This window comes from Jaculus jaculus, chromosome 8, assembly GCF_020740685.1.
Source record: "Jaculus jaculus isolate mJacJac1 chromosome 8, mJacJac1.mat.Y.cur, whole genome shotgun sequence".
Classification (NCBI taxonomy): Eukaryota; Metazoa; Chordata; class Mammalia; order Rodentia; family Dipodidae; genus Jaculus; species Jaculus jaculus.
Window position 1 is genome coordinate 55599031 of NC_059109.1, and position 21352 is coordinate 55620382.

The following is a 21352-nucleotide window of genomic DNA, read 5'->3' on the forward strand; positions in this document are numbered from 1 at the left end:
AAAAAAAAAAAAAACCCAAAACACTAGTTTTCCACTACCTGAGACTCAGTGTTCATGATATATTTGAAGTCTCTTTCAATCATCAATAACTCCACCATTGCTTTTCATTTCCTGGAGCCAGTCCCCTCCTTACTCTCCCGATAGAAACAACACAGACAAATGGAACACGGCTTGGAGTCTTTACTAGGATGAAGGCAGTAGTGAGGAACATGTCACACAAGTAGAATAGACCACCCTTTAACAGGAGAGTTCTAGGGATCTCCAGTCTTCTGCTGGGGATGAAGAGTTAATGTCTGCCATGGGCAAGAGGGGCAGGAATGCGAATATCTTGGCCTCTCTCCAGCCTTCTTTCACAGTCAATCAAGTAGTTTACTCCATCGATGACCAGCTGCACCAGCTCCACCTAGAGGACACCGATCCTGATTTCTGCTTCTCACAGGCTGAGTTTCTTTAGCACTGACTTTTCTGCTCTGAAAGCTCATTTCCAATCAACTCCTTGCTCAACTTGTTTCACTCCAGTTTCTTTCACATCCCTGAAGCTCACTAACTACCTTATCTCAACCCCTATAGACCTGTACATCTATCCAGCCTAATTCCTTAGGACCTCACCTCTGACTTGCCAAGTCGATCCAAATTAGAGATGTCAAAGACGCTGCCTGTGGCAGCAGTGTCAACTCCTCCAGTCCCCCGCTTCTGGAGTCTTAGGTTTTCCAGGATCTTTGGGAAGCGGCTGTCCTGGAGGAGAGACGGGCATCAGAGGTGGCGTCAAAATTAGTGACTACTCCTATGTGCACAGTGCTCTGTCCTTGACCTTTTAGTTACAGTATAGTATGGCTGGCTCCTTTCCTCCCTTCCTACCCACCCCCCCACCCCAGCACCTTTCCTCTAACCCCACAACTTCTTTACTTTGCTTAGCAGGGGTAGCTTGATGTGCACTCCTGCCCTAAGTCCAGTGCCTAGGTTAGATGGACAGGTCAAGATGTATCCCAAACGCTCATTCCACATGAACTCCCAGCCTCGCTCCTGGATCAGCCTCTCCACCTGTATCAACAAAGGTTCTGTTAGTGGAAGATCAAGGATATGTGGATTCTCCCTTAGCTAGACCCACAGCACTTTAGAAATATGTCTATAACCAGAAATGTGGCTGAGGATAAATGGCACTGTTGAAAACTGTTAGATCCTCATGCATGCAAGGTAGCTTTGATGCTAGAAAAGTATGATGCCAGCTGGGCGTGGTAGTACACGCCTTTAATCCCAGCACTCAGGAGGCAGAGGTAGGAAGATTGCCATGAGTTCAAGGCCACTCTGAGACTACATTGTGAACTCCAAGTCAGCCTGGACTAGAATGAAACCCTACCTCAAAAAAACAAACAAACAAAAAATTATGATGTCCTTATGGGCACAATGATGAGACTGTGGAAAAACATCTTGTATGTGGAAGAAAAACTTGAAGGTGTAATGTGAAATTAACACAAGTGGTAAGTTGAACTGAGAAAAAAAGTATTATTCAATGAGCTCTTCATGCATCACTTTTTGCTAATGAGCAGAGAGTCCTTTCAGACAGGAATGATGCTATAAACTTTGCAATGGGAGAGGCAAAAGAACCTTCTGATAGCTATGGAAGGAACACATGTAATAAAGCAGGAAGAAATATGAGAGTAGAGCAGAAAAGCCAGAGTCCTAGGTGTGTGTGTATCAAGAGGGGCCAAGGGAAGGGTGTTTCTGTTTCACTTCACTAGCCCAAACATATTGATGTCTACTAGAATTGAAGAGATTGGTCTGTCAGCAGTGGACAAAAAGATCGCTGCCCTCTTTATAGTTCAGAAGGAACCATGACTTGGAGATTCTTACAATGCTGAAGCTAGCACTAATTGTGGACCAACTACTTTACCTGCATTTTTCATTTAATTAAACAACAACAACCTCCTTATCTTTTATCCCAGTTTCACAGATGAGGAAACTGAGTCATATAAATACAGAGAATTTCTTTAGCCACTCATAGTCAGAATGTTACCCATTACTTGCCAAAAAAATAGCATAAGCTCTACAGCTAGAATCTAAAAGAGGAGCTCTCTCTCTCTCTCTTTTTTTTTGCAAGACCAAAAATAAAACTGTATCTATAATATCATACAATAAAAATAAGGTTTATGACAGTTTCTAATGTAAAACTGCACATAGACTCCCCATCCTTATAGGTTTACATATTCTACCCTAATCTAGAGCCCAACATTCTGGAACTTTCACTGTTCCATCCTCCACTTTCCCCAGTCTTTCTCCCATTTTGAGTTTAAAACCCAGACATGATTCTTTACAAAGAATGACAGAATACAGAATCAAGGCCTACCTTGGCTCAGGACTGGAGGTTTACTTGAGTATCATTAACACATCAATCTCTCACTCTACATTAATCCAGACTCAAATGTTTCCTTATGTGCACATCTCGCCATCTCATACCACTCATCCCAACACTGACTTGCCATCTCAGTTATTTCTTCTTTGAATTACTGGGGGATTGCCTCACTGACTTCCTAGGCTACTGCCATTCTGTTTCTCTTCCTGTTTTTAGGATGACCATATGTCCTTGTTTTGCCAGGAGAACCCTAGTTTATACTTATTGTCTAGGAGTGATTGATGATGACTGTTTCTACTGTCAGAAATATTCAGTGGTTGCTTGACAAATGATTTGGTCAAGCTACATATGCTGTTCTCTCTCTCTCCCTCATTTTCTCCCACTTAGTGACACCACACATCCTTCTCTAACCTCTTTGAGGCCCCGGCAGAATCTTTCAAACACTCTCTTCATGTTGCCTCCTTTCTCCATAGAGATGACCCGTGTATGATCCTCCTCGTTCACCCAGATCAAAAAGTTCTTCTCATTGTTGTGCCTGATGTCAGGAGGTAAAGGGACCAAAAGGAAAATGAGAACTGGACATGGCAGCACATGCCTGTAATCCCAGTACTTGGGAGGCTGAGATAGGAGAGATGCTTTGAGTTTGAGGCCAGCCTGGGATACAGTGAACTCCAGGTTAGCGTGGGCTAGAGTGAGATCCTGCCTCAGAAAACCACAGTGGGGGAGTAAGAAGAGAAGTTGGAGAGACAGATATGAAACAATTTTTTTTTGTAGGCATGGGAAACAAAATTGGTGGAGTAGCCTCATACCAGATTCCACGGGCATCTGGCCAGTCTCTAGCCATTCCTGCTGCAGTTAGCAATGGGGACACAGGCTTATCAAATAGAAAATGATCCTAGGGAGAGTAAAAGGAACTTGGATTAAGAATTCTCTCAATAAAAGGTGTGCCCCTCCCCCCCATAATAATAAAGCCCTGAAGTAAAAAAAAAAAAAAAAAAAAAAGAATTCTCCCAGTAATGACTAGGCCTCTCACAACCCTTCTATCTTCTCTGGCCCAGCCTGGTTCTTTTTCCATCTGCTTGTCCCACCCAGGTCCATCTCAGGGCCTCTTACATCAATTAGCTGCTGCTGCTCAGCCTCTGTCATCTCACTGAGCCTATAGTATCTTCCAGCCAAGTCACCCTTCAGGCCGCTCAGTGCATCCACCACAACGCGTTCCACCTCTCGTCGCTCTGCCCGAGTGCAGGCTGGAGGTAGACTGAGTCCCCGAATACTTCGGCCAGTTCTGACTCTCGAGGACAATACATACCTCTCATCAAAATAACCAGAACGGATCTGAAGGATAAGGAAAATGTATATAAGTGAAAGAAACACAGTAGGTGTGATATCATAGGGATTACATGGAATGCACTGGAAGGATGAACCCATTGGGCAAGCATTCTAATGGAAGACAGCGTTATGGAGCCTTCCCCAAACTTCTGGCCTTGGGGTATAGTCATCTATCTTTCTTTCTTTTCCTTCTTTCTTCCTTCCTCTCTTTTGTTCTTTCTTTTTTTTTTTTCTTTCTGTTTTTATCTCATTTTTGAGAAAGGTTCTCCTATAGTCCAGGCTGGCCTTGAACTTTTGATCCTCTTACTTCAGCCTCCTGAGTGCTGGTATTATAGGTGTGAGCCACCACACCTGGCAAAGGCATAGTCATTCTAATCAACCCTGTTTTCATATCTTCTATTCCTTAAGATATAAAAGTTCAGCGGTAAAATCATGAGTCGGGAAATAAAGTGCAGTGATTAGAGAAACAATGCTATATGTAAGACAACACAAATCAGAAGTGGAATATTCATCCCACCTTGCTGGCATCAAGGTCAGTGGTGTGTTTCATTGTCCGGGGGTCATATCCATTGTGTCGCTCTTGAATCACTTGGTCAAGCAGTTCAGCAAATATCTGAAGGGGAGTTAAGAAGGAAACATGTTATAGACAGGAAATTCCTCCCTAATTTCAATTGCAAATTGATTTCACTGGGTCAGGAAACTCAGGACAGTCCAGAGTCTTGAGGGGGAAATAAAGGAGTTTTAGGAGGAAAGGAACTGGGATAACTGGGAAGATGATTTGGGTCACCAGGGAGACTCTTAGGGACCCCCTACCTCATAGGTCTCCTCATCTCCAGCCACCACGCCCACAGTCTGGATGAAAGGGTGGCCCGGGTTGTCCACGCCAGTCTGGATGCACTGATCTAGGGTCCAACCAATGGGTGTGGTCTTGTCGCAGAGCCGTGCATAGAGTGCTGGGGTCAGGTGACTAGCCATGCAGTTGTTGTGCTTTCGGAGGTCTGGGTACTCAGCGCTGGGAAGGGGTACCCAGTAACCATGGAGAGAGGGCACAGGAAACTAGTCCTATTGATGTCACCTGGGAGCTGTCCATGAGCCATGTCTGGCTTTGCTCCATGGAAGGAGGGTGAATTAGAGGCAGGCTAAACCTTGGTAATCTCTTTAGGGACCAAAAGGTTTATTCTTTCCCAATAGTTCTAGCTGCTTGTGGCTGGCTGGCTCAATTCCCTCTAGATCTGCACAGTTCTTTCCTGTCATGAACACATGAGGGATGGGGGGAGGGGAAGACCAAGGACGGAAATTCAGAAAATTCAAGAGAACTGGAATAGGAGATCGGGAAGGAAAAGGATCGCTTCTGGTCCAATTAGGAATTTGGGCAGTGGGTGCAACTAGAATTCGTAGGGTCAGAGCTGGTTTGGCGAAGGGGACTGCAGGTGACAGGTCCCTTGCTCTTGCTTTATGGACTCGGTCCTAGTCCCACATCACTGCCGTCTCCAAACCGCAGGGCAACCCAACTCCAGGGCCCTCACAATTACAGCCCTGTCTGCTGCTCAGGTTTTCCTCTCTCCCCTTCGTTCTTATCCCAGCCCCACCCCCACCCCATGCGTCTTGGGCACTGATACCTCGGGGGATACAGCCTCCTTCGTTCACTGGCGGCTCGTATAGGTTCCGGGCGGAGCAGAATCCCAGCGGCGACAGACCCAGCTCCGGCCAAAGCCAGGAGCCTGATCCCAGGCCGGGAAGACAGCAGCCGGGAGAAGGGACCAGCCATGGCTTGGGGGTCCAGCTAGTGGATTGCAGAGAAGGATCGGGCGCAAGTCAGGAACGAAGATGGGAGGAGGATACAATCGGGTGTCCTGAAAGCCGAAGCTGGGTCCCAGTCAACAGTGCAGGTCGGGGTGAAGGCTGAAGCGGACGTGGGTGCTGGTGCCCAGCAGACTGCAGCAGAAGCGCAGTGAGCTAGCGGCGGCGGGCGGGGAGGGAGGGAGGGAGGGAGCCGCAGTGCCCAGGGGTGTGGCTCTCGCAGGCTCCGCCTCCCCGCTCGCGGCGCGCAAGGTGTGCGGGGGCGGGGTGGGGAGCACCGGCCAGGTGATCAGGAAGACCCGAGGTTCGCACCCTAAGACGGGGATGTAGGCCCACCCGGCACGAGGCTGGCCGCATTTCAGCACCGAGTAGAGGACAGCACCACGGGGACTCCCGAAGCCCCCACCCCCACTCCCCTTGGTTTAATTCCGAACCCCATCTATCTACTTGGTGGGAATGAAAAGGTGACACTGTCCAGCCACCTATCTATCTCTCACTCTCTCTGCATTCGATCTGTCCCTGCCACCTCTCCATCGGCCCAGGCGAGGCAGCCCCAGGAAAACCACAGATAACCAGACAGGGGTAGGACCGAGAAAGCACCTGGGAAGGCACCCGCTAGCTCAAGGTCACCTTTTCCTAAGAACCAGGAAGAGGATCAAGGCTTCTTCCTGGTGTCCCTGAGCCCTCATAAAGGGCCGAGAAAGGATTCCTCGAGAAGACTCGGGGAGTTATTAGCTCTTCCTCATCTATGTTGTGCCTCCCTCCCCCACTCTGGCTCCAAGTTGCCCAGTACTACTATTTCCTTCCTCCGTTTCTCCTGACCCTTACATTTCAAAAAACCTCCTCTATTCTCCTCCTCCCATCCCCTATTTCACGTTTGAGATACATACATATACATATACATATACATATACATATACATATACATATACATATACATACACACACACATAAAACATTTCCTTGTCTTTTCCAGGCCCAGACCTATTTGCTATTCACGCTCTCAATAGTCTGTGCAAACTCGCCTACCTGTTGACTGCGCTGGGCCTGAGACTGGGGTTGAGCAGGGAATGGTGTTTCCTCTTCCTTCCCTCCCTTCTCTGCAGCTGGCAATTCCTGCACTGGATGGTAATATAAAGACAAGAGGTGGGTGTGGTGAGATGACTGGGTGTGGAATGGAACAGGCAGGCACAGGTCTCCCCACACCACATGTGCTTACTCTCTTGGCTCCCTAATGCTATTTTAGTCAGAGTGTAAAGGGTGTGTTGTCCAAGGGCATGAGGTCATCAGGAAATCTTCCCCTTTTATGAAGTGCAGATTTGAGAGGGCTTTGTTTCTGCAGCTCCAAGCGAGACTTGGGTACTAGACTTTTGCCGTAGCAGGAAGTTGAATGAAGGCTGGAGTTGAAACATGACAGGAGGCTTTAGCGTGGCCGTTTGCTTAAAGTGGAGTAGATACACTGGCTTCAGTGTGCCTTCTCTCAGCTATTCTGGTGTTCACACAAGACAGTAAGAGACTTCAAAATCTTACAAGAGAGTATTGGGGAAAGAGAAATTTCCTTCACATTGCCTGCTGGTCCCCCTGAAAGTCATTCCTTTTATTCCCCCTTTCTTAGGTTCCATTTCCTACCCCCTTCATTTATAGGTATTTTCAGAAGCAAGCTCTCTGTCTCTGTCTCTCTGTGGTCCACCATTTAACTCCTCCTGATAAGATGATTGTCAGAGAATAGGTCAAAGGCTACATTTGGAGCATGGAGACAAAAATATTACCAGTGCTGTGGGTGCTCATTACCTAGGTGAAGGAATAGCTATGAGTAAGTAAATATAATTACCTGGAATGGTGTATATTTATCCAGATAAAAGAGGGAGATAATGTTCTAGAGAAGTAAGACTGTTATTTAACTGAGAGGGTGTTAAGGAGATAGGGGGTGGGAAAAGAGACCAACAGAAAGAGAAATTAAGACAACCAGAGTAGAGAAGTTATTCAAGCTTGGAAAGTAACTGCCTAAATTGAAATAATAGCTCCACTCAGAAGGCACATGTATTCATGCACTTTTCTTACCTTTTTTTTTTTTTGTTAGGCTCTAATGGGCATATAATGTGCTATTACTCATTTTTAAAAATGATCTCAGCAAGGCATGGTGACGCACACCTTTAATCCCAGTACTTGGGAGGCAGAGGTAGGAGGATCACTCCTTGAGATTACATAGTGAATTCCAGGTCACCTTGGGCTATAGCGAGTACCCTACCTCAAAAAACAAAAACAAAACAAAACAAAAAAGATCTTGGGGACTGGAGAGATGGCTTAGCAGTTAAGATACTTGCCTGTGAAGCCTAAGGACCCAGGTTCTATGCCCCAGTACCCACCATGTTAGCCAGATACACTAGGTAGCACATGCGTCTGGAGTTCGTTTGCAGTGGCTGAAGGCCCTGGCGTGCTCATTTTCCCTCTGTCTTCCTCTTTCTCTCTTTCAGCTAAATAAAATAAATTTAAAAAGTTTAAAAAAGACTTCTAAAAAATGATCTTGAGCCAGGTGTGGTGGCGCATGCCTTTAGTCCCAGCATTTGGGAGGCACAGCTAGGAGGACCACCATGAGTTTGAGGCTAGCCTGAGACTACACAGTGAATTCCAGGTCAGATCTGACAAACAGGTGAGGTGGCACACACCTTTAATCCCAGCACTTGGGAGGTGGAGGTAGAAGCACTGTGAGTTTGAGGCCAGGCTGAGATGACATAGTGAATTCCAGGTCAGCCTGGGCTGGAGTGAGACCCTACCTCAGAAAAACAAACAAAAAATGGCCTTACTATATATGGGAAATAATATATATGATATTTGATTCATTTTATAATTATTGTTGTCAGTAATAATATTTAATACTTGGAATTATAAGGAACTTTTGGGGGAGGGGGTTGAGGCGGGCCGTTACTCTAATCTGACTTGGAACTCATTCTGTAGTGTGTAGCCCAGGCTGGCCTCCAACACACCTCAACCTTTTGAGTGCTGGGATTAAAGGTGCTAGGAACTTTTTTTTTTTTTGAGGTAGGGTCTCACTTTAGCACAGGCTGACCTGGAATTCACTATGTAGTTTCAGGCTGGCCTCGAACTCACAGTGATCCTCTTACCCCTGCCTCCCAAGTGATGGGATTAAAGGCATATACCACCACACCCAGCTGCTAGGAACTTTTATATTATTATCTCCTGAACTGAACTGTATCATTCCCATAAATGATTAGGATTAGATTCTACATTTTCAGGAGGATCATAAGTTTAATACCTAGGAGATGCTGTAATAACTTGTTCTAAGGGTTGGATTGGTGGAGGAGGTACGAGTTTGAGCATGAACTAAAAAGGCATCTATTGTTCTTAGACTCTGTCCTTAGAATCATCTTTCTTCACTCAGGAGGCCTTGAGAGATCAGTATCATGAAATACTTGATTGGAAAAAAATAGCAAGATCTCTATGGTTATAGTGAACAAATGGGGAACTTGAGGTTATTCTGACTAGGAAAATCTAAGTGAAGATTCAGGTATAAGAATAAGAATACTGGGCTGAGAGCTGAGCATGGTGGTGCACCCTTTAATCCCAGCACTCGGGAGACAGGTAGAAGGATCACCATGACTTCAAGGCCATCTTGAGACTACATAGTGAATTCCAGGTATTCCAGATCAGCCTGGACTAGAGTGAAACCCTACCTAAAAAAAAAAAAAAAAAAGAATACAGGGCTGGAGAGATAGCTTAGTGGTTTAGGTGCTTGCCTGGGAAGCCTAAGGATCCCAGTACTCACATAAGCCATATATAAGCCAGATGCATCTGGAGTTTGTTTGCAGTGGCTAGAGACTCTGGTGTGCCCATTCTCTCTATATATCTGCCTCCTTCTCTCTCTCAAATAAATAAATAAAACATTTTTTTAAAGAATAAGAATACAAAAACACACAAAATGTTTTCATATGATCAATAGCTGTTATGTTTGGATCAGGAGATTGGGAGCTTAGTTGCCAGCTGATAGGCTTTTGGGAAGTTTCTGGATTCTAAGGGCTCTGACCTAATCAATGGATTACCACTTGATGGATTGATAATGTGAAGACATTATTGGAAGATAGTGAAAGGTAGAAGGTGGAGCCTGGTTGGGAAAAGTAGGAACCTGGAGACATGCCAGGGCAGAGATATTCTGTCTCATGCCTCTTCCCTTCCTCTCTGCCATCTATCATCCATGCAGCAAACTTCTTTGCTCTACCATCTGCCACTGTGACGTTCTGACTCTCACATTTCTAATAAATAAATAAATAAATAAATGTTTTTTAAAAAAGAACTAGTCCATGGTCCCTCAGTTCTCATCTCAGAACCAAAGCAATAGAACTGAGGGGACATGGACTAATTCTTTTTTAAAAATATTATTTATTATAGATGAGAAAGAAAGAGAGTGTGAGAGTGAAAGAACAGGTGCACCAGGGCCTCTAGCCACTGCAAATGAACTCCAGCCGCATGCACCACCATATGTATCTGGTTTATGTGGGACCTGGAGATTTAACCTGGGTCCTTAGGCTTTGCAGGCAAGCACCTTAACTGCTAAGCCATCTCTCCAGCCCAAATTCTTTTGAAACTCTAAACTAAAACAACTTTTTCTTCCTTCAAATGGCCTTACTCAGGTATTTTGTTACCACTAACAGCACTCTATAAACTGTATGTTTAATTCCACTTATTTATTTATTTGCAAGGAGAGAGAGTGGGGGAGAGCATGGCCATGCCAGGGCCCCCAGTCACTGCAAACAAACTCCAGATGCATGTGCCACCTAGTGCATCTGGCTTTGCATGGGTACTGGAGAACTGAACATGAATCCTCAGGCTTTGTGCCAAGCCATTCCTCCAGCACTAATTCCACTCTTACAGAAAAGAAAACGGAAGACTTGGGGAAGCTAAGTTACTTTCCAAAAGCTACACACCTATTAAATGTAAAAGCCATTTTTAAACCTAGCTTTGCAGGTTCACATCTGGAGAATAGAGAAGGCAGGCATGGAAATATATAAATCAACTTACCCAGTTCTCCATGACCACCGTCTTCTTGTATCTTTCACAAATCAGTCTGTGTTCTCTCCCTTAACTTTTTCATCTTGCTTCTCTGTGTTTGTCTCCAGTCTCCCTAACACTCCTCTTTTCATCTGAAAATTTCACCCTATGTTTGTTGGCTCTGTAGGTGTATTATATCCTGTTTTGTCTTACAAAAAAATTGGCTTTGTCCTCAAAGAGGTGCAATGGGGAGCGGGGGCCCTGGAGAGATGTTTAAGGTGCTTGCCGGTAAAGCCTAAGGACCTGATTTAATTCCCTAGTACCACAGAAAGCCAGATGAACTAGGTGGTGCATGCGTCTGGAGGTCATTTGCAGTGGCTAAAGGCCCTGGTGCACCCATTCTCTCTCCCTCTGTCTGCCTCTTTCTCTAAATAAAATAAAATAGAGGTGCTTCCAGGTGTGGTGGCGCATGCTTTTAATCCCAGCACTCAGGAGGCAGAGGTAGGAGGATCGATGGGAGTTCGAGGCTACCCTGCGACTACATAGTGAATTTCAGGTCAGCCTGAGCTACAGCACGACCCTATCTCGAAAAACCAAAAAAAATTTTAAAAAAAGGTGCAACGGCACAAACTCTTCCTCTGAGTCTCGCTGTTTTCCTTCTATTGATTTCACTGCAACTCCTCTCTTATCTCTCTCCCTCTGGTAGACCAAGCGTCTGGACTGCAGCAACGCCTTAGGAAATCAGAGGCAGAGCATCAGGTTGCATTCCCCCACGGAACCACTAGGCGCCACCCTTCTCCGCGCTGAAGCGCCGGCCAACGCAACCTGACTGTTGCCGGTGCATGCCCTCCGCTGATTGGTGGCACAGTAAAGAAGTCGCGCTTTGATTGGCCCGCTGTCAGGTGTCGCTGCCGGCAGGTTCGGCTGCGCGAGCGGAGGGAGGCGGGTGAGTGCGGGCCGGGGGCGGTGGGGGAGTGGCTGGGGCCGGGGGCGGTATCGGAGAGGTGGGCTCGGCAGAGTGGGCTCGGTCTGTGCCGAGGGCCGTGGGGAGTAGCCGGTGGGGATAGTTTCGGGAAGAGGTCCAGCCGCGAGGCCTCAATGTCAGCGTAGGGGGAATGTGGCGGGGAAGGCGGGGGCGGGCCAAGGCTCACGAAGTCGGGATGGGAGGGCGGGATTCGTGACCCGGACCGGGAGAGGAGAGGACAGAAGAGAGGGTCAGCGGGCGAAGATGGGTGTGTAAGGAAGAGGGAGACCTACGGGATCCTGAAAGGAGTGTGGGACAGGGGACTGTGCGTGAGAAGACTCAGTGGACCGGGGCGAGGGTCGGAACGGGGCAGATGGAAGAGGGCAAGCAAGGGCTGGATGTCAGAGGAGGCGTCTAGTGGAACCTGCGCGAGAGGCGGAGGGAGGGAGTGTCCGCCGAGGGGCGGGGGCTGTTGGAGAGGAGTAACCCAGGTACTAGGAGAGGATCCACCCGGGAATGGGTTATTCTGGAGAGCAGGTGAGCCTCCAGGGAAGGACAGTCATGATGGAGGGAATCACTGAGCGTACAGATGTTTCCAAATGCCCTACAGAGGCTGAGACAGGCAGATCCTGAGTTCAGGGCTAGCCTGGACTACATGGAGAGACTGTCTCAGAAAAACAAACGTTACCAAGTGTGATGACTCATGGCTTTGAAGAACTGGGTTTCATGCTGGGGAATCGCTGAGCAAGAGGATTGGCTGGATTAATTACATTAGTTAACCACTGTGTAGAAGTCAGTGTGGGGAGTGGTTAGAGGAGTCATTGAATAATCATAGCAAACTGGGGAAAGGAGACATGTGTGAGTCCATACTGAGACCTGGAGAGCAGTTTGGTTAGTGTCAGAATAGGGAATGTGTAGGTGTGTCTCATGTCTGTTAATTCCAGCACTTGGGATGCTGGAGCAGGAGGGCTGCCATGCATTTGAGGCCATCTTGAGCTGCACAGTGAGTTCCAGGCCAGCCTGGCTACAGAGTGTGATTCTGTCTCAAAACAACAACAAAAAAAGGGAGGGTGTCCACCTTTGAAGGTGGGGAAGACATAGTGTTGTTGGTGTGAGGCGTTCCTCTGTACTGGAAGTATTCTTTTGCCATTGGTGGAACCTTCCATCCAGTGCAAGCTGATTCCAGGAAATTAGAGGACTATGCCAGCAATCCTAAATTCTAAGGGATAAGAAGTCACACAGTTACTTTTCTATCTTTCTCCAGATCTGACTTAGCATAGGTGCTCCTGAGACGATGCCTGCCTGCTCTTCCCTTCCTCTGTCCATTCCACTCTACCTCCCTTCATCCCTCCCATCCTTTCTCCCATACTAATTCAGGCCATAGTAAGACTGCCCTTTAGCCTAGTGTAGAGGCTGAAGTTTAATTTTGCAACAAGGTTTGGAGAGAGGAAGAAGGGGAAAGAGCACAGAAAATAAGAAAGTGGGCTTTGGAGTACCATATTCAACCCCAGTTTCTCCCAGAAGTAAGTCTAAATAAATCCTGGCTTATTTCATAGCTATTTCTGCCAGGCTTCTATTTTTGCTTTGTTAACTATGAATTTGAACCTTCATCTCTTGTCAGTCTATATTTGTGAACAAACTCCTCTTCCCCATCCCATTATTTATTATTCCCCATTACAGAGTTGTAATAGAATTTCAAGAGTATGGCTGTACACTGGATTAAAAAAAAAGATTAAATGAAAGAAAGGGTAAAGAGCAATAATCTTAGACATAAAAAAGCCCCTGCTTCAAAGAAAGGGTAACACAATTCTAACTACTTAAAGAATATAGGAACATTGGGAATACTACAGGTTAAGTCACTAAAAGGAACTCAAAGAAATGGCCTTTTATGGGCATGGTGGTGGCACATGCCCTATAATCCCAGTGATTGGGAGGCAGAGGTAGGAGGATCACTGAGTTCAAGGCCACCCTGAGACTACATAGTGAATACCAGATCAACCTGAGTGAGACCCTACTTTGAAAAACAAAACAAAACAAAGAAATGGACTTTTAATCAGGAGGGGGCGCATGGATGAGACCAACAGTGCACAGCTAGAGATGTTAAGAATGTTCTGCTGCTTTGTGGTTGAGCAATAGAGATAACAGAAGATAGAGACTGAAAAAGTTGATGTCTACATAAAGGTCATCTATAACTTTCTTATCAAAGTTGCAATCCCACTTGTAATGGGAGAGTTTAAAAAAATAGAGAAAGTAATTATTGAAGACCATTTTAAAAGTCCATAGGAGTAACTTAGTTTACTTACAGGAGTTGGTGACTTTTATTTTTGAATGTGTACATTGTTTAGTTAAATTTGTTGGTGACTTTTTTATAAAAATATTTTTACTGCCGGGCGTGGTGGCGAACGCCTTTAATCCCAGCAGAGGTAGGAGGATCGCTATGAGTTCGAGGCCACCCTGAGAATACAGAGTGAATTCCAGAGTTAGAGTGAAACCCTACCTTGAAAAACAAACAAACAAAAAAATTTATTTGAGAGAGAGGGACAGAGAGAAAGAGGCAGAGAGTGAGAGAGAATGGACTCACCAGGGCTTCTAGCCACTGTAAATAAACTCCAGACACATGTGCCACCTTGTGCATATGGCTTATGTGGGTACTGGGGAATCAAACCTGGGTTCTTGGCTTCCTAGTCAAGCACCTTAACTGCTAAGCCATCTCTCCAGTCTGAGTTGGTGGCTTTTATTGGAGTTGTTTGTGTTTCTGAGAACTTGGAGAGACCATGGAAAATTTATGTTCTGTGACTCAATTTCATTTTTGGAAAATCCTAATAAGTGCTCATATCTCTTTAATTCATTAGCACATATTAGCCTTTTGTGTATTTATTTCAGATCATTTTGAACTCATGGCAATCCTCCTACCTCTCCATTTTAATCCCAAGTGCTGGGATTAAAGGTGTGCGTCACCACACCCAGCTCAGATCATTTTGTGCTTTGAAATAGATATTATAGGCAAGGTTGTAAAGGTATCATCTGAGTCTTCTCAGACCACATCTCTTTTCTCCTCAAAGATAGTCACTGTCATAAATTTGGGGTCTTTTCAGCACATGTGTTTATTTACTTATTTATTTAATTTATTTATTTTCTAATATAGGGTCTCTAGCCCAGTCTGTCCTGGAACTCACTCTGTAGTTCCAGGCTGGCTACAAACAAACAGCAATCCTCCTCCATCTGCCTCCCAAGTGCTGGGATTAAAGGCATGTATCACCATGCCTGGCTTATTTATTTTTTAATTTTTATTTGCACGTGTGTGTGGGGTGCACACTAGGGTCCCTTGCCAATATAAATAAATGCCCCTCCAGTTTTATACGGGTGCTGAGGAACTGAGCCTGGGCTGAGAGGCTTTGCAAGCAAGCACTTTTAACCACCGAGTTATCTCTGCTGTCCCACAACCCATGTTTTTAAGCTTCTACGAATTGCATATGCAGTCATAACTAATATGTGATGTTTATGTAAATGGAATTATATTGCATGCACATCTCTGCAGTTTTCACTTGGAAATTTTACTGCATTTAACTCATTCATTTTTTAAATTGATGTTAGTCTGTTATTTCTTTTCTTATTAAGGAGAGAAAGAATATGGGCACACCAGGGCATTTTGCCCTTGCAAACAAATATGTGCCTACTTTGTACATCTGCCTTTACATGGATAATGGTTAATTGAACCTAAGCCATCAGGCTTTGCAAGCAAGTGCCTTCAACCGCTGGGCCATCTTTCCAATCCATAGTCTGTTATTTCTATATGCTGCATTTTGCCATTCTTCCGCTTAGGGAATCTGAATTATTATTTTTTTTCTTTTTCTTTTTCTGTTTTTGGTTTTTTGGCGTAGGGTCTCATTCTAGCCCAGGCTGACCTGGAATTCACTATGTGGCCTCAGGGTGCCCTTGAACTCATAGTGATCCTCCTACCTCTGCCTCCTGAGTGCTGGGATTAAAGGTGTGCACCGCCACACCTGGCGGGAATCTGAATTATTAATATTGCTTATTTATTTATTTATTTACAAGCAGAGAGTAAGAAAGAATGAATGAATGGGTACACCAGGGCCTCTAGCCACTGCAAATGCACTCCAGATGCATGTGCCACTTTGTGCATTTGGCTTTATGTGGGTACTCAGGAATCGAGCTTGAGTTGTTAGACTTCACAAGCAAGTGCCTTAACCACTAAATCATATCTCCATCCCTAAGTTATTATTTTTTTGAGGTAGGGCCCTACTCAGTTCAGGCTGACCTGGAACCTGGGACTCACTCTAGTCTCAAGCTGGCCTCAAATTTACAGCACTCCTACTTCTACCTCTCAAGTGCTGGGATTAAAGGCATGCACCACCATGTCTGGCTTGAATTATTATTTTTTTCTTTTTTAAGGTAGGGTTTCACTGTAGCCCAGGCTGACCTGGAATTCACTATGTAGTCTCAAGGTGGCCTTGAACTCATAGCAGTTCTCCTACCTCTATCTCCTGAGAGCTGGGATTAAAGATGTGCACCACCACACCCAGCCATCTTGAATTATTTTTAATTTTTTCCTATTAACAATGAGATTAAGGGGGCAGAAAACATCTTTGCAAGAGATGGAGAATGGGTATGTCAGGGCCTCCAGCCACTGCAAATGAGCTCCAGGTGCATGTCCCACTTTGTGCATTTGGCTTTGTGTGGGTTCTAGGGAATCTATCCGAGGCTGTAAAGCTTTGCAAGCAGGAGTCTTTAGCTGATGAGCCGTCTCTCCAGCCCTGGGCATGTATCTTTAAGGTGGAGTGGTGAAGGAGAAACAGGGGGCATGGGGGATTTTAATGCATAGAATGGAGGGTTCCCTCAGTAAATGTTCCTTGAGTTAATACAAAGCAAAAAAGATGATGACATTTAAAGGCAAAGGCAGATAGTTATCACAGTCCTCTTGAACTGAATTGTTCTTTTAAATCCTCAGTACTGTGAGGAGAGACCTAGGAATATATGGAATGAACCCAAAGTTTGAAATGTCACTTTAGCCTTCTCTTTTGGTAGGAATCAGCAGCAGCCTTCCTTGAAGAACTGCCTTTCCCATTAGCTGCCTGGAGTTAACATTGTTTCCTGCTGGCAGAATCAGGGACATGCCAGTACTGTAAGGCTTAATCTTCTGACCCTCTTACCTCTTAGTTGGGGTGGGGTAATTGGGAAGAAAAAGGAGCCTGCTTTCCTTTTATGCCTCCCTAGTGAGGTCAAATCATAGTCTTGTTAGTCTTTCTTTCCATAGCTTTGTTTCTTGTTTCCACCTGTACTCTTATAGTTCTAGTTCCCTGTACCCCATCAGCAAGGGCTGGATTTTGAGTTGATGAGGTATCCCTTTCTGCAGAGCGGGATGAGTGGGTGTTCCAGTGGGGATGTGGTCATTGATGGCCAGTGAGGAGAGCACCACGGCCCACTTCTTCCTTGGAGCTGGAGATGAGGGGCTGGGCACCCATGGAATAGGCATGAGGCCAGAAGACAGTGACAGCGAGCTCCTTGAAGACGAGGAGGATGAAGTGGTAAGCCAAGGGAAAATGATGGAACCTGATGTTGGGACCCTGTCATAGAGAACTGAAATTCCACTAGACACCTCTCTGTTCTTTCTAATCACAAATTCCCTGTCATAAACTGGCCCTATGTAGTGGCAGTAGAGATGACCAATTGCTTCTCTGTGAAACCCCTGCTCTTATATCCTCTCCTGTTGTTACATGGTCATTGGTTCTCTGGCTCTTCTGCTTGAGCGCATACTTCTTACAGTTCTTGTCTGTAGTAGTACCAAAGCCAGGAGGCACCCTTTTACCCCATAGGTCCAAAGTCCTGACAAGAAACTGTGCCCTCAAAATATGAGAATGTGTTCTCTGATGGGGTAATATAGGTGGGACATTCTAAAGTTCCTCATAGCACTTCTCTGTAGCCTCCTGAACCTCAAATCATTGTTGGCATCTGTGCCATGACCAAGAAATCCAAGTCCAAGCCAATGACTCAAATCCTGGAGAGACTCTGCAGATTTGACTACCTGACTGTTATTATCCTGGGAGAAGATGTGATCCTCAATGAGCCTGTGGAAAACTGGCCATCTTGCCACTGCCTCATCTCTTTCCACTCCAAAGGTCTGGGTTTGGGAAGGGAAGTGGGAAGGGTGGCGGTGGGAATGCTGGATTGAAAATGAAGTTTTTACTGTCTTACAGTAGTGGGAGGCCATCAGCTTCCTCCAGCAGGCAGAGTGCAGAGGGCTTCACTTTCCCTGTCTCTCCAGGAGTTGCTCAGTGTACTTTAAAGGCCATATTCTGCCCTCAAGATAGCTGTAAGGCTCTTAGGCTCTCTGAAACAACCGGGTCTCTGAAAGGATCCTACATATAATTGTTTATTTTTATTTTTACTGGTGAATATATTGGAATTGACTTGAAAAACTTAGCAGAAGGATAAATGATGGATTCGATGCATAGAGGAGCTCTTCTAGCAGCTACTAGCTTTAATATGTCACTCTCTTTCTCTTGCTGGTTTTTCACTCTGTCTTCCACTTTCTTTGGTCTCTCTGTCCTTTTTCCATCCCAGGCTTTCCTCTGGACAAAGCTGTTGCTTACTCCAAGCTTCGAAACCCCTTTCTTATCAACGATCTGGCCATGCAGTATTACATTCAAGATAGGTATAGTTTCTTATGGACCAGTGTGGTGGGTGACCCTGAGATCATGCCCATTTAGGCAGCCCATTCTGGGAGGGGCAGAATCAAACAAACATGCTTAATTTTTGTATTGATATTCAATTGAGTTCTGTTTCCCTGTGCAAATGAAATTTTTAGCTTGTCCTCTTAGTTATCCATATCTCCCAGCTAACTTATTTGGGTGTGACAGGAGGGAAGTGTATCGGATCCTACAAGAGGAGGGTATTGATTTGCCACGGTACGCTGTTCTCAACCGTGACCCTGCCCAGCCTGAGGGTGAGTGTCTGGCCTTGTGTAGCCCTTCCCTGCCTCGATTTCCATCCTTTACCCCAGAGTCCATCCTCTAGGCACCCCTTGTATCTATACCATGTATCTGTATGGTGCTTTTGGGTTCTGGGTACACTTAGTCATGGGTGTTTAGACAGACCCCTTGACCTATTAAATAGATTATATCTGTATACCATATGTTAGTACTACTATATCTATAGCAAGACGTAGTCATACAATTTTGACGGTTATATAAATTAAAACCCCAGGTAAGTAGGACTTGGAAGTATTAGAAATTTGAGGCTCTAGGAGTGATCACACACCCACCTTTCAGAGTGCAACCTGATAGAAGGTGAAGACCAGGTGGAGGTCAATGGAGCGGTCTTTCCCAAGCCCTTTGTGGAGAAGCCAGTGAGTGCAGAGGACCACAATGTTTACATCTACTATCCCAGCTCAGCAGGAGGAGGAAGCCAGCGCCTCTTCCGTAAGGTATGGGAGACATTTAAGTCTCTGCAAAGTCAGAGAAGGGAGATAGAGTGTTTGGAAACTGAGACAAAGCCTGAGAGTTGAGGCAATGTATTCTTTTTTCCCTTCCCTTTTCTCTTAAAGATTGGCAGCCGCAGCAGTGTTTACTCTCCAGAGAGCAGCGTCCGGAAGACAGGGTCATACATCTATGAGGAGTTTATGCCAACAGATGGCACAGATGTCAAGGTTATGTGGATACAGGGATTTGAGATGTTACAGGGCTGGGATGTATCTCAGTTGGTGGAGTGCTTGCCTAGCATGCATTGAAGCCCTGGGTTCAATTCCCAACACCACATCAGACCTGGTGTGGTGGCTCGCACCTGTAATCCCAGCAGTAGAGGAGGGAGGATCTGAAAAGTTCAAGGTCATTCTGGACTAAGGAGAGAGTATAAGGCCATCCTGGGCTACATGAGACTCTGTCTTAAATAACAAATGTTATAAATGTCTGAGTGGGAAAGGAATGCTTGGGAAGTAGGTAGAACTGTATGTGGAAGGACTCTTAACAAATAAAATGTGAATTCAGTTGGCTTTCATATTCAAGTGAAGTTAATGAGTGAGGGATTTAGAAATTCTGATTTCCACTAGCAAGGGCAGGTGTCATGGGAAATGGTGTAACACTGGTAAATTATTATTTAATAAGGACTAGATAATAATGCCAGAGTCCTAAGGAGGAACTTTCATATTGTTACTGTAGTAAGACAGTAACAAAGATAGCAATCTCTGTATCTTATGGTTTGTTTTGTTTTGTTCTGAGGTAGGGTCTCACTTTAGCCCAGGCTGACCTAGGATTCACTATGTAATCTCAGGGTGAACTCACGGTAATCCTCCTACCTCTGTCTCCTGAGTGCTGGCATCAAAGGTGTGCACCACCACGCCCACCTTCTGTATTCTTAATGCTCAGGGTTTGTTTTGTCTTATATTCTGACATAGTCTACAGACCTAGTGCTCATATTGTCTTCTCACATACAGGGTGAGCTGTGGGCATACTCAGTGATGCTATGTACCTGCAGGTGTACACAGTGGGGCCAGATTATGCCCATGCTGAAGCTAGAAAATCTCCAGCCCTGGATGGGAAGGTTGAACGAGACAGTGAGGGGAAAGAGGTTCGATATCCAGTCATGCTGACTGCCATGGAAAAGTTGGTGGCCAGGAAGGTCTGTGTGGCTTTTAAGGTAGGAGAAGTCCTATGAAGATTGTGGAATGAAGGAGAGAGAAAAGATCAGGAATCTGAAAAGTCTTTCTTATTCTCATCTTACCTTCCCCTGCTGCAGCAAACAGTTTGTGGATTTGACCTTCTTCGTGCCAATGGTCACTCTTTTGTGTGTGATGTCAATGGCTTTAGTTTTGTTAAGAACTCCATGAAATACTATGATGACTGTGCCAAGATTCTGGGGTAAGAGACATAGTAATCTGGGGCAGAGACATGGACTTAAGAGAAGCCAGTTGGGAAGCTTTTGCTTTGGGCTAGGGATATAGTTCACTTGGTAGAGTACTTGTCTAACATGCATGAAGCCCTGGATTTGGTCCCCAGCACTGTATGAAAACAAGCATGAGCTGGGTGCAGTGGTGTGTGCCTTTAATGCTAGCACTTGGGAGATTTTAATTTAAACATTTGGAAAAATATTTAAATATGAGGAATAATGAATATGGTGAAGATCTATGAATATTATAGTATTGGCCAAGCATTACCCACATTAAGAGATAAAAAAGTATACTATTAAGGGGCTAGGGAGATGTCTCAGTGGTTAAAGGCACTTGCTTGCAAAGTCTGCAGGGCTGGGTTTGATTCCCCAGGACCCATGTAAAGCCAGATGCACAAAGTTGCGCATGTGTCTGGAATTGTTTACAGTGGCAAAAGTCCCTGGCACATTCATGCCCCTCCTTTTCTCTTGTTCTCTTTTTCAAATATATACAATTTTTAAAAAAAATAACTAAGCAGGGCATGGTGATGCACGCCTTTAATCCTAGCCCTCAGGAGGCAGAGATAGGTAGGTCCTTGTGAATTTGAGGCCAGCCTTTAACTACAGAGCTTGGGCTAGAGTGAGACCCTACCACAAACAAACAAACAAACAAATATAAATAGAAGGAGGTTTGACAATTTGTCCTTTTAGCTCAACAATAGTAGGTTCACCTAGGGCCTATGACCTCCCTAGTCATGAACTTTTTTTTGTTTGTTTGTTAAATTTTTTTGTTCATTATTTATTTATTTATTTATTAACATGAGAGCAACAGACACAGAGAGAAAGGCAGATAAAGAGAGAGAGAGAGAATGGGCGCACCAGGGCTTCCAGCCACTGCAAACGAACTCCAGATGTGTGCACCTGCGTGTGCATCTGTCTAACGTGGGTCCTGGAGAATTGAGCCTCGAACCGGGGTCCTTAGGCTTCACAGACAAACGCTTAACCACTAAGCCACCTCTCCAGCC

The 21352-nt window shown here is 45.2% G+C and overlaps 2 protein-coding genes across 15 annotated transcripts in view; one reads left to right on the top strand and one right to left on the bottom strand.

Moving 5' to 3' along the window:
• Positions 1 to 165: 165 nt before the first annotated feature.
• On the bottom strand, positions 166 to 10528 carry LOC101610536 (creatine kinase U-type, mitochondrial). 2 transcript variants are annotated; one of them, XM_045157084.1, is made up of 11 exons: positions 10514 to 10528; positions 6509 to 6600; positions 5299 to 5614; positions 4493 to 4691; positions 4197 to 4292; positions 3464 to 3685; positions 3160 to 3245; positions 2762 to 2885; positions 907 to 1041; positions 610 to 735; positions 166 to 403 (listed from the first exon to the last, which is right to left on the bottom strand). In XM_045157084.1, exons 3-11 carry the CDS (start codon positions 5445 to 5447, stop codon positions 287 to 289), a joined length of 1254 nt encoding a protein of 417 aa, XP_045013019.1. In that variant the 5' UTR covers positions 5448 to 5614; positions 6509 to 6600; positions 10514 to 10528; the 3' UTR covers positions 166 to 286. The 2 variants fall into 2 exon arrangements, with proteins under 2 accessions (XP_045013019.1, XP_004660934.1); XM_004660877.2 differs by lacking the exon at positions 10514 to 10528 and having other exon boundaries at positions 5299 to 5462.
• Positions 10529 to 11865: 1337 nt separating this feature from the next.
• The window catches only part of Ppip5k1 (diphosphoinositol pentakisphosphate kinase 1), an 86513-nt gene continuing 77026 nt past the window's right edge, over positions 11866 to 21352 (top strand). For 4 of the 13 annotated variants that reach the window (XM_045156548.1, XM_045156550.1, XM_045156551.1 and 1 more), the window contains exons 1-11: positions 11866 to 11984; positions 12712 to 12970; positions 16494 to 16590; positions 16822 to 16993; positions 17389 to 17584; positions 18030 to 18120; positions 18326 to 18411; positions 18737 to 18891; positions 19012 to 19113; positions 19938 to 20099; positions 20199 to 20320. In XM_045156548.1, the coding sequence (XP_045012483.1) occupies positions 16850 to 16993; positions 17389 to 17584; positions 18030 to 18120; positions 18326 to 18411; positions 18737 to 18891; positions 19012 to 19113; positions 19938 to 20099; positions 20199 to 20320 (1058 nt within the window). In that variant the 5' untranslated portion in view covers positions 11866 to 11984; positions 12712 to 12970; positions 16494 to 16590; positions 16822 to 16849. Of the gene's footprint in view, positions 11985 to 12711; positions 12971 to 16493; positions 16591 to 16821; positions 16994 to 17388; positions 17585 to 18029; positions 18121 to 18325; positions 18412 to 18736; positions 18892 to 19008; positions 19114 to 19896; positions 20100 to 20198; positions 20321 to 21352 lie in introns of those variants that run through there. The other 9 variants (XM_045156546.1, XM_045156549.1, XM_045156552.1 and 6 more) reach the window with 4 other exon arrangements.

Excerpts from the sequence above, each read along its gene's own strand:
- LOC101610536 (XM_045157084.1), bottom strand. The coding sequence starts at position 5,447 with ATGGCTGGTCCCTTCTCCCGGCTGCTGTCTTCCCGGCCTGGGATCAGG. Across the intron at positions 4,293-4,492 it reads GAGATGAGGAGACCTATGAG|ATATTTGCTGAACTGCTTGA; the intron begins GTAGGGGGTCCC and ends ACTCCCCTTCAG. Across the intron at positions 3,246-3,463 it reads AGCAGCAGCAGCTAATTGAT|GATCATTTTCTATTTGATAA; the intron begins GTAAGAGGCCCT and ends TACTCTCCCTAG.